Here is a 15267-nt window from a genome sequence, read left to right on the forward strand (position 1 = left end):
ATAGATATAGATAGATAGATAGATAGATGAAAGATAGATAGATAGATAGATGATAGCTGATAGATGATAGATAGATAGATATATAGATAGCTGATAGATAGATAGATAGATAGATATATAGATAGCTGATAGATAGATGGCTGATAGATAGATGGCTGATAGATAGATAGATAGATAGATGATAGCTGATAGATGATAGATATAGATAGATAGATATATAGATAGCTGATAGATAGATAGATAGATAGATAGCTGATAGATAGATGGCTGATAGATAGATGGCTGATAGATAGATAGATAGATAGTTGAACTGAGCTCAGCCAGAATGACTGATCCAACTGCTCTTTTGAAAGCCATCTCCAGCAGGGCCGCCGCTCCCTATAAGCAGAGTACTCAGTCTGCATAGGGCACCAACTCCCAGGGGGGCACCATCCCAGCTGCTCCAAAAATTTTTTTTTTTTAATATATTATAACATACCGCTGGTTTTTATAGCGCATCCCGCTGTCCCAGATAGTTCTATCAATCTATGGGGGCTATTGGGGGCACTTACTATGGGGGCATTGTCTATGGGGGCAATTGGGGGCACTGTGTGTGGGGCCCCTATAGTAGGTGTTTTTTTTTATTATTTTATTTTTACTCCCGTAATATTTGGGGCAGGGGGCACAAAAGTAAATTTCTGCTTAGGGCACCCATTTGGCCAGCAGCGGCCCTGATCTCCAGAGATGAGACAGTTCAAAGATTTAACGAGCCATTAAGCACTCATTACAATACTGAAATCACTTCATATATTAGATGATATTTTCCTGGCTATTCATGCCTTTAATGTATTATGTTTTATAGGGAATTTATGTGACACCGACGGCCTGCAATTAACCATGTCAGTATTGCTACTATCGCTTTAATCACCGGGCACATTAATAATAGCAGTTAGTGTGGAACTAATTACGACTTTTCTAAAGCAAGACACCAGTAAGCTGTTTATATGGAATTATTTTACAGAATATTGTGACTTTCTATGGGCGTCTCTTTCGCTAGAGAATGGAGTATGATTTGGAACGCCATAAATCAGGCCGCCCAGCAGAATGTGCAATAAGTATGCTAATGGCCAAGCTAATACCTTGTTGTCAGGATCTTACTGGTTGCAAAAATAACACATTCCAATAATATTTAACTTCCTACTAAGCTTGTTCATTAGCGCAGGAGAGAGATGAGAAGCCGGCACAAGGAGCTGGGAGAAGTCTGGGCAGCCATACAGCAGCACAAATGGCAAGCATGGCTCTGCAGCTCCTGGGGTTCTCTGTGGCCCTCATTGGCTTCATCGGGACCATTGTTGCCACGGTGCTGCCACACTGGTGGAGGACGGCTCATGTTGGCACCAATATCATCACGGCTGTGGCATACATGAAGGGCCTGTGGATGGAGTGTGTGTGGCACAGTACTGGTATATACCAATGCCAAGTTCACCAGTCCCAGCTGGCACTCCCAAGAGACCTTCAGGTAGCTCGGGCCATGATGGTTGCCTCTTGTGTCCTGTCAGTTCTGGCTTCTGTTGTGTCAGTCTTTGGCATGAAGTGCACCCAGTGTGCCAAGGGATCCTCATCCAAGAGGATGATAGCTGCTTTTGGGGGGACCTTCTTTGCCCTGGCCGGCCTTATGTGCTTGATTCCAGTTGCGTGGTCTACTAACGATGTGGTTCAAGACTTTTACAACCCAGGACTGCCTTATGGGATGAAGTACGAGATTGGACAGGCTCTGTATGTTGGCTTCATCTCAGGGGGGCTATCGGTGATCGGGGGTATCATGATACTTTCCACATCATGTCAAAGGGACAACACTCCTCTACCCTACACTCCTCAAAGACGCTACCCCAGAAAGGCTCCAACCAGCAGATCTCAGCCCGTCAACAAAAGCAACCATGTACCATCATGGTCTTCTGCTTCTCGCCATGGCTACCACCTTAATGACTTTGTATGAGAGCACCTCTATAAGCAGGGACTTGTTTAAGAATTCCATGGGATTTCCCCATACTTCCATGAGAAATTACTTATGTCAATGTTTTCTTCCTATTAATGTTTACTTTGCAGAAGGAACTGAAACCCAGATGTGCATTTGGGGCAATAGACTATACCATGCCAGTGGGAAGAGTATTATTGCCTACCATCTGTCATTGTCTACCATCTGTCATTGTCTATCATCATTCAATGCCCAGTCTTTTTAACTGTGAAATAGTATTAATATCCATCACTGCTATTTGATTGGGTGTTATATGTGTTTAATTGCGGCTTCAAAGGGCCCAACATGGAACGGAGAACCCGCCCAACCTTCCCCCATCCCTATGTACAGTAAAGTGGATCCTAGATTATTAAATCTCAGCCTGTGAGTATGGGCAGCAAGGGTGTATAAACTTCAGTTGTTGTTGTTTTTGTAACTGAAGGGGGCAATAATGTGATATTTTGTACAGGGGGCAATTTACCCCAAATAAAAAAAAAATAGTCTTGTATATACAGTAAATGTAAATGTAAAATATACCAGATCAAATGTAATGGATAGAGAAGCAAGAAATAAAAGAAAGATGGGTTATTAAGAAAGCTGTGCTCATTGCCTGAGTTTTAAAGGCAACAATTACCCAAAATATAAAAGGGCTTTGCATGCATGTAAATAAAATGTGATTTTGCCCTGGAAACTATTGTATTTGCTTCAAGAACTCTCAGAGTTTACATAAATAAGTTTGTGTGGAGCCATGGAAGGGGAAATAGGGCCATAGGGCACCCGTTTATATAGTCAATATCAAGCTGTGTATATACAGCAGGGCACCATTTACACAGGGCAAGGGAGAGTGCAAAATGCAAAAATCAGGTGCAGTCTGCCATGTGTTTGCACTTTGTATCCATAAAGGACTGGCAACAGGAGGCAGCAGTTTAGTCATAATATATGTCCCCATATATAGGAAGATAGGGGTGCAATGCTATTCATTGCTCTCTACAGAAAAAAAAAATAAAAATCTATATCTATCTATCTATCTATCTATCTATCTATCTATCTATCTATCTATCTATATATATATATATACCAGGGTGCCATTGCTTTAATCCCATAATGAAGCTGTAGGATGGGGGCTATTTAGCTGGGCAACCCATGGGCTGGAAAGCAACACTTGCTTCTGGCATGTTGTGTTGGGATTGTAACACAATGGGAGGGCTATGGGCATATTGCAGTGAGTAAGGGAAGAGTTTTCATGCCCATTACATACTCTAGAGCAGTCTGACCTGTGTGTAGTTTAAGAATCCTACTCTGGGGGCACAAGTGGGTCAGGAATAATGAACTCATTGAGGGATTGACTGGTCTTTAACATAAAGACTAAATGATAACAAAAGGGACAGATTACTGGATTATTTCCAAGCAGTAGGCCATAGATACAGAACACCTTTCTGTCAGCTTCTGTCTGTGGCTTTTTCCTCAGCAGGTCTCCAGTTTGGAATTTCAGCAGCTCTCTGGTTGCTAAGGTGAAAATAACCCTAGCAACCAGACATTGATTTGAATGAAAGACTGGAACATGAATTGCAGAGGCCCTGAATAGAAAGAGGAGTGATAAAGTAGCAACAACAATTAAATTGTAGCCTGGCTTTTGTTTCTTAGATGTTGGGGTCCATGACCCCCATTTGAAAGCTGAAAAAAAGCAAAAATAAAGACCAACTGAAAAGTTAGCTATTCTATAACATATTAAAGGTTAATTTAAAGGTGACCCACCCCTATAAGGCCAATGTACTTATCCCATTAGTGACAATAGCTCACACAGCACTGGGGACAAACGCGTCACTGAGCCACCGAGGCCCCAGTCGCTGCTAATTGGAGCCTAGTGACAACTGATACCCCCGGGCGGCTTCCTAAGGATCAAATGGCGACAAAATTTAATTGTATCATTTGCCAAATCATAACATTTTCCAGCCAGCTAATTCTACGATCCCCGCTGACTTCCCTTGTTTCACGTCCCACTTTCCTGCTTAAAAACCTGAGCCGGGTATTAACTACGTCCTGTGTCTGTCAGCTTCTCAGCTCTCAAAGAAAACACAACGCGGAGAGAAGGGAATATTGTGCCTGTAACTATAAAGCGCCATTCCCATCTGGTGGCTGCTAGCCATGGCCGCCAAGCAAAACAGCCCCACAGGCCTGGGGAGAGGCCAGCGCCATGCGGATCCCTTCTACAGGAAGGCTTTAATGTCCGGCCCTTAGGTAGCTTGGCACAGCTCTGCTGTAAATCAGCTAATGCCCCCATTTACTTTAATGGCAGCGGCACTAAAATATGGCTTTATATCAGGTGGCACAGACACAGAGCCGGAGTGTTTAATGGCTTTGTCCTTTCAGCCCCGGCTGCTAATGACTTCAGCTTTCAACCATTCTTTAACCATAATATGGTATCATTAATAATAAATCCCTGTCACTAAAACTGAGCGAGGTGCTGCACCCACTGCTACTATATCCACCGTGTCTACTATAGGTACCACATCTGCCTACTATACCTGCTATCCCACAGCCCCAGTCCCTTCCCAGAGGCTATTATCCCACTGCTACTATAGGCACCATCTCTCCCTACTATACCTGCTATCCCACAGCCCCAGTCCCTTCCCAGAGGCTATTATCCCCCCACTGCTACTATAGGCACCATCTCTCCCTACTATACCTGCTATCCCACAGCCCCAGTCCCTTCCCAGAGGCTATTATCCCCCACTGCTACTATAGGCACCATCTCTCCCTACTATACCTGCTATCCCACAGCCCCAGTCCCTTCCCAGAGGCTATTATCCCCCCACTGCTACTATAGGCACCATCTCTCCCTACTATACCTGCTATCCCACAGCCCCAGTCCCTTCCCAGAGGCTATTATCCCCCCACTGCTACTATAGGCACCATCTCTCCCTACTATACCTGCTATCCCACAGCCCCAGTCCCTTCCCAGAGGCTATTATCCCCCTACTGGTACTATAGGCACCATCTCTCCCTACTATACCTGTTATCCCACAGCCCCAGTCCCTTCCCAGAGGCTATTATCCCCCCACTGCTACTATAGGCACCATCTCTCCCTACTATACCTGCTATCCCACAGCCCCAGTCCCTTCCCAGAGGCTATTATCCCCCCACTGCTACTATAGGCACCATCTCTCCCTACTATACCTGCTATCCCACAGCCCCAGTCCCTTCCCAGAGGCTATTATCCCCCCACTGCTACTATAGGCACCATCTCTCCCTACTATATCTGCTATCCCACAGCCCCAGTCCCTTCCCAGAGGCTATTATCCCCCCACTGCTACTATAGGCACCATCTCTCCCTACTATACCTGCTATCCCACAGCCCCAGTCCCTTCCCAGAGGCTATTATCCCCCTACTGCTACTATAGGCACCATCTCTCCCTACTATACCTGCTATCCCACAGCCCCAGTCCCTTCCCAGAGGCTATTATCCCCCTACTGCTACTATAGGCACCATCTCTCCCTACTATACCTGCTATCCCACAGCCCCAGTCCCTTCCCAGAGGCTATTATCCCCCCACTGCTACTATAGGCACCATCTCTCCCTACTATACCTGCTATCCCACAGCCCCAGTCCCTTCCCAGAGGCTATTATCCCCCCACTGCTACTATAGGCACCATCTCTCCCTACTATACCTGCTATCCCACAGCCCCAGTCCCTTCCCAGAGGCTATTATCCCCCCACTGCTACTATAGGCACCATCTCTCCCTACTATACCTGCTATCCCACAGCCACACCCCCTTCTCAGAGGCCATTTTCTCATTGCTGTTGCTAGTGAGTGGAGGTGCTTTGAGTGTTCTGTGGTTCTGTGACTTTCTCCCAGGCCCAGCTGGGTCTGGGGGTTAGTTTTGTGGGTGCTTTTTTTCTTTGTGTTTTTGGTGCCTTCCCTACTCAATGGGGAAGAAGGCAATAAAACCTTTTAGCCGGGTAGTGAAGACCCGTTTGGGCAGCAGCAAGAGGGCTGCCGGATCAAACATTGTGGTGACTGTGGAGCGCGCTGCAAAGGGGAATGTTTCCTGCTCTATTAAAGGAAAGAATAAGAAAAGTAAAAGTTGTTCCCAAAGCGGCATTGAGAGTGACTCTGACTCTGTGGAAATGGACGCCGGTGTTGGAGTAACTGCAGGGAGCTGCGGAGCTGCAACAGAGGCAAACCAGGAGGTGAGAGGAGAGTCTGATGGCTGCAAAATGGCTGCTGGCAGTGAGGAGCTTGGAAGCCATGTGGCAATGGTGGTTGCAGAAAATGCTCTGACCAACCAGGAAATGGCTGCTGCCAGTGAGGAATATGGAAGCCGTGTGGCCCTGGAGGTTGCAGAGAGCGCTCTGAGTGACCAGGAGATGGCTGCTGCCTGTGAGGAGCATGGAAACCGTGTGGCCCAGGACAGTGAGCAGGTAATGGCTGCCGGCCCCCTGGGAAGGCAGGGGAAGGGCACAAAGTTACTGAGACTGTAATACAGTATGACACTATCATTAATGCTTTGAAAGAACTGAGGTGTTTAGAGGAGAAACAAGGCAAATTAAATAAAGACATTGACAGGCTTATAAAAAATCTGAAGTTGGCAAGAGGAGAGAGGAGAACTCTGTATATCAGGGAGTTGGCTTTCCACAATAAGGAGCTGGAAGACACTGAGACTTACATTAAAGACATTCTGGCTGTTATAGAGCCATGGAAGGAGCTGTATGGCAACAAGCAGAGATTTGAACAAATGAAGGAGGGCAATATGACTGCTGAGAGACTGCTAAAAGTTGCAGAACTGCTCAAAGAGACTGATGTTTCAAAAACTCTTACTCAATGTAGTGTTGCTACTGATATTGTACATAGTAACGGTATTTCCAATGCTGATAGTGTGTGTGCAGCTGCCATGAGTGGGGTGAGTGCTGGGGGCAGTGTGGGGCAAGCGGCTGGGGGCAATGCAATGTGTGTGAGTGAGGGGGGTGGGGCAGTGAGTGCTGAGGCAGCTGAGGTGCAAGCGGCTGAGAGTGGTGCAGCTGAGGTGCAGGTGATTGCAGGTAATGCAGCATGTGTGACTGAGGGAGGTGGGGGAGGGGAAGGAAAAAATGTCGTTTATTCTGCTGGGGAAAGCAATGTGCAAGGGGGGACTGAGAGTGTTGCTGGGGCTGCGGGGGGCAGTGTTTGGGAGGGAAGGAGATTCTTTGCACGTGAGCAGGATGAGGAGTTTGATGATGAGTTTGATAAGAGGAAGAATGTGGTGAAAATTAAGTGGGAGAAAGAGAGGGAGGATTTCCCGGGGCGCAGGTTTGTGGGCAGAAACATTATTAAACAGTTGCTGGGTTTTACCCCACAGGATGTTTATGCCTTGCTGAGTGTCACAGACACAGAGTTTGATTTAAGCTTTAAGTTATCCCAAGGGTTAGAGGAGTTCTGGAGGCGGTACCATCCAAGTAAAGGGGCCAAGGAGTGGGAGGGGTTTAGGGTAATCCCTGTGTCCAAACCCAAAACCAAACTGGTTACCATTATCATGAAGAGAGAGACCGTGCATGAGCAGGACATCCTCATATGGCTCCGGCGCCAGTGCACTGTCCTATCCCCCCTGGAGCCGGTGTTTGATGAGGAGGGATTCTGGGTGGGGGGGTATAAAGTCCAAGTGAAACTGCATGTGGATCAGAATGTTCAGAAACATCTCCCAAATTCCTTTTTCATTGGGAAAGCAAGGGGTGTCTGTTTCTATGTGGGCCAGCCCAGGCTATGCTATAAATGTGGGTCCAACAGGCATTATGCTGTAAAGTGCAACATACAGAAATGTGCTTTGTGTGGGGAGACTGGGCACCCAAGCAAGGAGTGTGTAAAGGCCATAAAGTGTAACCTGTGTATGCAATCCGGCCATGCTTATAGGGCCTGCCCCGACGCCTGGCGCAACATTAAGAAGGCTTGTCCAAATTTGGAAGAAATAATGAGTACCCCAATGCCAGGGGAGAACTTGCCACAGACTGAGGGAGGGGGAAAGGAGAGGGCAGGTGGGGGAAAAGAGACAGACAGGGGGCGCCCAACAGAGATGAGAGGGAAAGAGACAGAGAAGGAGGGCAGGAAGAGTGAAAGGGGGAGGAATAAGGGGAATAAAAAGGCAAAGGTACAGGCATCCCAAGGGGGGGAGGATGGTTGGATAGTGGTGGGCAATAAATCAAAGGAAGTTAAGGAAGATCAGTGCCCAGGTGTAATGACCCTCCCAACTGAAAATAGATTTGTTTTGCCAGGAGGGAAGTCGTGGGGGGATTTGGCAGAAGAGCAGGCAGAGTTGGAGAGAATGGAGGAGGAGGAAGAGAGGGAGAAAGAAAAAGTCTCTCTTCTGATATCATCTCCAGCAGAAAAAAGAGCAAGAGGGAAGGGGCTTTTCAGTCTCAGGGGGCAGATTTGGAGTCGCTGGAGGAAGGGGAGTTGGAAGAAGAAAGCGGGATGGAGAGTCAGGAGACAGGTATAAGGATACAGGTAAAAAGATCAGGTGGGAAAAGTTCTGATACGTCTCTAAACAAGAAACATAAAGATGCCTCTTGATATACATTTTATAACCATGAATGTTTGCAGCATTAAGAACAGAAAGACTCGCTTTATGGCTTTTGATTTCCTAGAGTCAGTGGCTGCAGATATTATCTTTCTGCAAGAGACTAGACTGACCTCTATCCAAGAGATAAGGGAGGCTAAAAGGGATTGGAAAGGGGGGTTTTCTTTTTGGTCGGTGGCTACTGAGCCAGCTGGTGGGGTTGGTATCCTCTTTAAAGGGGGTAGAAAAATTGAGGTAAAGAAGGTAGTAGACATATGGCTGGGAAGGTGTCTGATGCTGGATGTGCAGATTGATGGGTCCCTGTTGAGGTTGATAAATGTATATGGGCCCCAGACAATCTCAGAGAGGAGGAAATTATTATCAGAAATTAAGCAGTTCTTATACACATCTGCTCCTGTGATTCTAGCTGGGGACTTTAATCAGGTTCTCAGGGATGTGGACAGAACGGGAAGGTATAAAAAATATGAGAGCCAGTTTCTGGTGAATTTGGTGGAAGAGACCGGCCTTATAGACATCGCTACAGCCCATGGGAGAAAGGGGAAGCACACTTATTATTGTGGTGGGAGAAGCAGCAGAATTGATTTGGTTTTTGTTAAGAAAGGGGAGATTTTCTCAGAGATCAAGGAAACAGCAGTAGAATTTTCTGATCATTTAGCCCTGTCATTTTGTTATGGTTCTGTAGGAAAACCCAGATTTGGGAGGGGACTGTGGAGATTGGGGGCAGGTTCCCTAGAGGATGCAGAGGTAGGGAAATCCTTTGAGCGTTTATTGCAGAGGGAAGTCACAAAGGTAGATTTTTTCGGCTCACTATCAGAATGGTGGGATGCTACCAAGGATTCTTTTAGAACCTTTTTCAAGTCTGTCTCTTTTAAGAAAGGGAGGGAAAGAGAGCAAAAGTGCTGGTCCTTGAGAAGGAAGCTTGAGGTCTGTGTTTCGGAGGGAGAGGTGGGGGAAAAAGTGAACCGGCTCAAGTATCTGTTAAGACAGCAGCAGTATAGCCGCTACAAGTCCTTGGTTTTGGAAAGGGATTATGGGGTGTCCAACTCTCCAGACCCTTACCAAACTGTAAGGAGACAGTTAAGAGAAAATTGGTGGAAGGTCTGTATGACTCCCAGGGTCACTTACAGAGTACTAGGGAGGGGATTCTGGGAGTTGTAAGATCATACTATGCTGAGCTTTTCAGAAAAAGAGCTTTGGATAGGGGAAAGATGCAAGCCTTCCTAGAGGCGACCCCAGGCCCTAACATTGAGAATTTGGACTTTTCCCCTTTGGTGAAAGAAATAACAGAGGAGGAGGTTTTGCAGGCCATTGACAAACAGCAGAAGAAGAAGGCTCCTGGGCCGGATGGTTTAACAGCTGAGTTCTATAAAACTTTTAAGGTGAAGTTGGCACCAATTCTGGTGGAGGTGTTTAATGAGAGTTTAGTGAATGGGAGCCTTCCTTCTTCTATGCAGAACTCCTCGTTGATTCTGTTGTCAAAGGGGAAGGATTCGAGACACATTGAGAATTGGAGGCCTATTGCACTTCTCAACTGCGATAGGAAGCTTCTTGCAAGGATTTTTTCTGTAAGGCTGGGTAAGTTTGCTGGGCTTCTTTTGTCATCTTCTCAGTTCTGCTCGGTGGAGGGACGTGACATCTATGGGGCACTTCTACTTCTCAGGGAAACTTTGGAAAGGTGTAAACTAAATAAATGGGGAAGGTACTTTCTCTCATTAGATCAGGCTAAAGCTTTTGATAAAGTCGATCACGAATACCTATGGGCTACTTTGCAAAAGTACCACATCCCGGGTCAGTTTATTGAATGGTTAAGAGTTTTGTATGGAGGGCAAAGAGCTTCCCTTTAATTAATGGTTGGCAGGGTGAAGACTTTGAAGTGCAGGCTGGGGTGAGACAGGGATGCCCTCTTAGCCCACTCTTATACATATTTGCTCTGGATCCTTTTTTAAGGGTTTGCAGAGTTGTGGTTTGGAGGGTGTTCCGTTTCCCATGGGTCAGTCTTTTAAGTCGGTAGCCTAAGCGGATGATGTGACTTTGGTTCTGTCTTATCCAGAGGAGGAGTCGCTGGTGTCAGAGCACATCAAAAGTTATTCAGAGGCCTCTGGGTCTCTAGTCAACCAGGAAAAATCGGAAGCTCTTTGGGTTTTAGAAGGGAGACCAAGTTTTAATCTTGAGAATTTTCCCGTAGCCCCAGAGCAGGTTAGAATTCTGGGTATCAAATTTGGGAGAGGAGATAATGCTCAGGTAAATTGGGAAGAAAAGTTGGATGTTGGTATTGCAAAGGTTCAGCGATGGAAGGCATGGAAGCTGACCTATAGGGAAAGGATCGACATTATTAAAGCTTATCTGATTCCTTTGTTTCTCTTTGTTTCCTATGTCTTCTTATTGCCAGAAGCTCTCTATGTCCGGATCCAGAGCCTGTTCTTCCAGATGCTATGGGGGAGCAGGATCAATCCTGTAAAAAGGGGTGTGACCTTCCTGCAGAGAAAAAAGGGTGGGTTGGACATGTTATGTCCAGTGGGGTTCTTTTGTGTCATTTTCCTGAAATATAATTTTAGGAATTTGATGCAAGAAAAGAAATTGCTGTGGGAAGTCAGTGTTAAGGACTGGGTATCGCCATTTATCAAGGACTGGTTACTTGGGGACAGAGTGAAGGAGGTTCGAGTGAGAGGAGGCAGCATCCCATCATTTCTGAGCCAGGCAGTTAAGCTTCTGCGGAAATGGAGCATTGGAAAGCAGGAGTTATTTTCCTTCTCTAGGAAAAGTATTTATTTACGGGTTTTAGATTTTTTCTTTTGTACCCCCCCAATAGTGCAGGACTGTGTGAGTAGGATCATGGAGGAGAGTTTAAGCTTTCTGAATAGCAAGAGAATTCCTAAAAAATTTTGGGATAATGCTTGGCTGTCCTTTCATGGGAAGCTATTTGTAAGGGGAAACCTTAAGTATCGAAGTGTTGATAACAGGGCATGTCCTTGGGGTTGTGGGACAGAGGAGTCACAGGAGCATTTTTTAATTGAGTGTCCTGTCTCACAATCTCTGAGATGTCTACTGGCGAGACTGTTACACCTACAGATGCTTATAGACCTCAACTATTCTGAGTTTGCCTATGGGGTGGTGGGTGCTGGGAGGGAGAATGGCACGGACAAAGAAACATTGTATATAATCATTATGGTGATAAGGTATCATCTCTGGCATATGAGATGCAAATGGACATTTGGACAAACGAAAGATCCTGCAGAACATGTTGCAAAAGTGATTGTAAATGAACTAATTCTTATTAAGACAATGGAAATTGAGAAATCTGTGGGAAATAAGATGCTTTGGAGAAATGTTCACTTTTTTTTTTGATGTGATATTGTTTATTGTATATTTCTGTTTGATTGAAATGTAATTGTATTTCTGTTGTAACTGTTTCATATATTTTAATAAAATTCTCTCCCTACTATACCTGCTATCCCACAGCCCCAGTCCCTTCCCAGAGGCTATTATCCCCCCACTGCTACTATAGGCACCATCTCTCCCTACTATACCTGCTATCCCACAGCCCCAGTCCCTTCCCAGAGGCTATTATCCCCCCACTGCTACTATAGGTACCATCTCTCCCTACTATACCTGCTATCCCACAGCCCCAGTCCCTTCCCAGAGGCTATTATCCCCCCCACTGCTACTATAGGCACCATCTCTCCCTACTATATCTGCTATCCCACAGCCCCAGTCCCTTCCCAGGGGCTATTATCCCACTGCTACTATAGGCACCATCTCTCCCTACTATACCTGCTATCCCACAGCCCCAGTTCCTTCCCAGAGGCTATTATCCCCCCACTGCTACTATAGGCACCATCTCTCCCTACTATATCTGCTATCCCACAGCCCCAGTCCCTTCCCAGAGGCTATTATCCCCCCCCCACTGCTACTATAGGCACCATCTCTCCCTACTATATCTGCTATCCCACAGCCCCAGTCCCTTCCCAGGGGCTATTATCCCACTGCTACTATAGGCACCATCTCTCCCTACTATACCTGCTATCCCACAGCCCCAGTCCCTTCCCAGAGGCTATTATCCCCCCACTGCTACTATAGGCACCATCTCTCCTTACTATACCTGCTATCCCACAGCCCCGGTCCCTTCCCAGAGGCTATTATCCCCCCACTGCTACTATAGGCACCATCTCTCCCTACTATACCTGCTATCCCACAGCCCCAGTCCCTTCCCAGAGGCTATTATCCCCCCACTGCTACTATAGGCACCATCTCTCCCTACTATACCTGCTATCCCACAGCCCCAGTCCCTTCCCAGAGGCTATTATCCCCCTACTGCTACTATAGGCACCATCTCTCCCTACTATACCTGCTACCCCACAGCCCCAGTCCCTTACCAGAGGCTATTATCCCCCCACTGCTACTATAGGCACCATCTCTCCCTACTATACCTGCTATCCCACAGCCCCAGTCCCTTTCCAGAGGCTATTATCCCCCCACTGCTACTATAGGCACCATCTCTCCCTACTATACCTGCTATCCCACAGCCCCAGTCCCTTCCCAGAGGCTATTATCCCCCCACTGCTACTATAGGTACCATCTCTCCCTACTATACCTGCTATCCCACAGCCCCAGTCCCTTCCCAGAGGCTATTATCCCCCCACTGCTACTATAGGTACCATCTCTCCCTACTATACCTGCTATCCCACAGCCCCAGTCCCTTCCCAGAGGCTATTATCCCCCCACTGCTACTATAGGTACCATCTCTCCCTACTATACCTGCTATCCCACAGCCCCAGTCCCTTCCCAGAGGCTATTATCCCCCCACTGCTACTATAGGCACCATCTCTCCCTACTATATCTGCTATCCCACAGCCCCAGTCCCTTCCCAGAGGCTATTATCCCCCCCCCACTGCTACTATAGGCACCATCTCTCCCTACTATATCTGCTATCCCACAGCCCCAGTCCCTTCCCAGGGGCTATTATCCCACTGCTACTATAGGCACCATCTCTCCCTACTATACCTGCTATCCCACAGCCCCAGTCCCTTCCCAGAGGCTATTATCCCCCCACTGCTACTATAGGCACCATCTCTCCCTACTATATCTGCTATCCCACAGCCCCAGTCCCTTCCCAGAGGCTATTATCCCCCCACTGCTACTATAGGCACCATCTCTCCCTACTATACCTGCTATCCCACAGCCCCAGTCCCTTCCCAGAGGCTATTATCCCCCCACTGCTACTATAGGCACCATCTCTCCCTACTATACCTGCTATCCCACAGCCCCAGTCCCTTCCCAGAGGCTATTATCCCCCCACTGCTACTATAGGCACCATCTCTCCCTACTATACCTGCTATCCCACAGCCCCAGTCCCTTCCCAGAGGCTATTATCCCCCCACTGCTACTATAGGCACCATCTCTCCTTACTATACCTGCTATCCCACAGCCCCGGTCCCTTCCCAGAGGCTATTATCCCCCCACTGCTACTATAGGCACCATCTCTCCCTACTATACCTGCTATCCCACAGCCCCAGTCCCTTCCCAGAGGCTATTATCCCCCCACTGCTACTATAGGCACCATCTCTCCCTACTATATCTGCTACCCCACAGCCCCAGTCCCTTCCCAGAAGCTATTATCCCCCCACTGCTTACTATAGGCACCATCTCTCCCTACTATACCTGCTATCCCACAGCCCCAGTCCCTTCCCAGAAGCTATTATCCCCCCACTGCTACTATAGGCACCATCTCTCCCTACTATACCTGCTATCCCACAGCCCCAGTCCCTTCCCAGAGGCTATTATCCCCCACTGCTACTATAGGCACCATCTCTCCCTACTATACCTGCTATCCCACAGCCCCAGTCCCTTCCCAGAGGCTATTATCCCCCCCCCCCCCCACTGCTACTATAGGCACCATCTCTCCCTACTATACCTGCTATCCCACAGCCCCAGTCCCTTCCCAGAGGCTATTATCCCCCCCCCCCCCACTGCTACTATAGGCACCATCTCTCCCTACTATACCTGCTATCCCACAGCCCCAGTCCCTTCCCAGAGGCTATTATCCCCCACTGCTACTATAGGCACCATCTCCCCCTACTATACCTGCTATCCCACAGCCCCAGTCCCTTCCCAGAGGCTATTATCCCCCCCCCCCCCCACTGCTACTATAGGCACCATCTCTCCCTACTATACCTGCTATCCCACAGCCCCAGTCCCTTCCCAGAGGCTATTATCAGATCAGATAGAGCATTCTGTCACAGTGGCACAGATCCTATCTGATCCCCCCCATTGTAAGCAGCAGTCCTGCCATGCTTTATGGCTGAGATTCTAGCTATCTGTATAACAGAGCATTCTGTCACAGTGGCACAGATCCTATCTGCTCCCCCCCATTGTAAGCAGCAGTCCTGCCCTGCTTTATGGCTGAGATTCTAGCTATCTGTATAACAGAGCATTCTGTCACAGTGGCACAGATCCTATCTGCTCCCCCCCATTGTAAGCAGCAGTCCTGCCCTGCTTTATGGCTGAGATTCTAGCTATCTGTATAACAGAGCATTCTGTCACAGTGGCACAGATCCTATCTGCTCCCCCCCATTGTAAGCAGCAGTCCTGCCCTGCTTTATGGCTGAGATTCTAGCTATCTGTATAACAGAGCATTCTGTCACAGTGGCACAGATCCTATCTGATCCCCCCATTGTAAGCAGCAGTCCTGCCCTGCTTTATGGCTGAGATTCTAGCTATCTGTATAA

General features: G+C 47.5%; 1 protein-coding gene across 1 annotated transcript; it reads left to right on the forward strand.

Annotated features, from left to right (window-relative positions):
• The first annotated feature begins 1156 nt into the window (after positions 1-1156).
• Positions 1157-2589, forward strand: cldn14 (claudin 14). The gene has a single exon (XM_004912119.2). The coding sequence runs from the start codon at positions 1265-1267 to the stop codon at positions 1973-1975; it is 711 nt and encodes a 236-aa protein (XP_004912176.1). The 5' UTR covers positions 1157-1264; the 3' UTR covers positions 1976-2589.
• Positions 2590-15267: the final 12678 nt, after the last annotated feature.

Source organism: Xenopus tropicalis, chromosome 2 (genome assembly GCF_000004195.4).
Source record: "Xenopus tropicalis strain Nigerian chromosome 2, UCB_Xtro_10.0, whole genome shotgun sequence".
NCBI classification, from domain to species: domain Eukaryota; kingdom Metazoa; phylum Chordata; class Amphibia; order Anura; family Pipidae; genus Xenopus; species Xenopus tropicalis.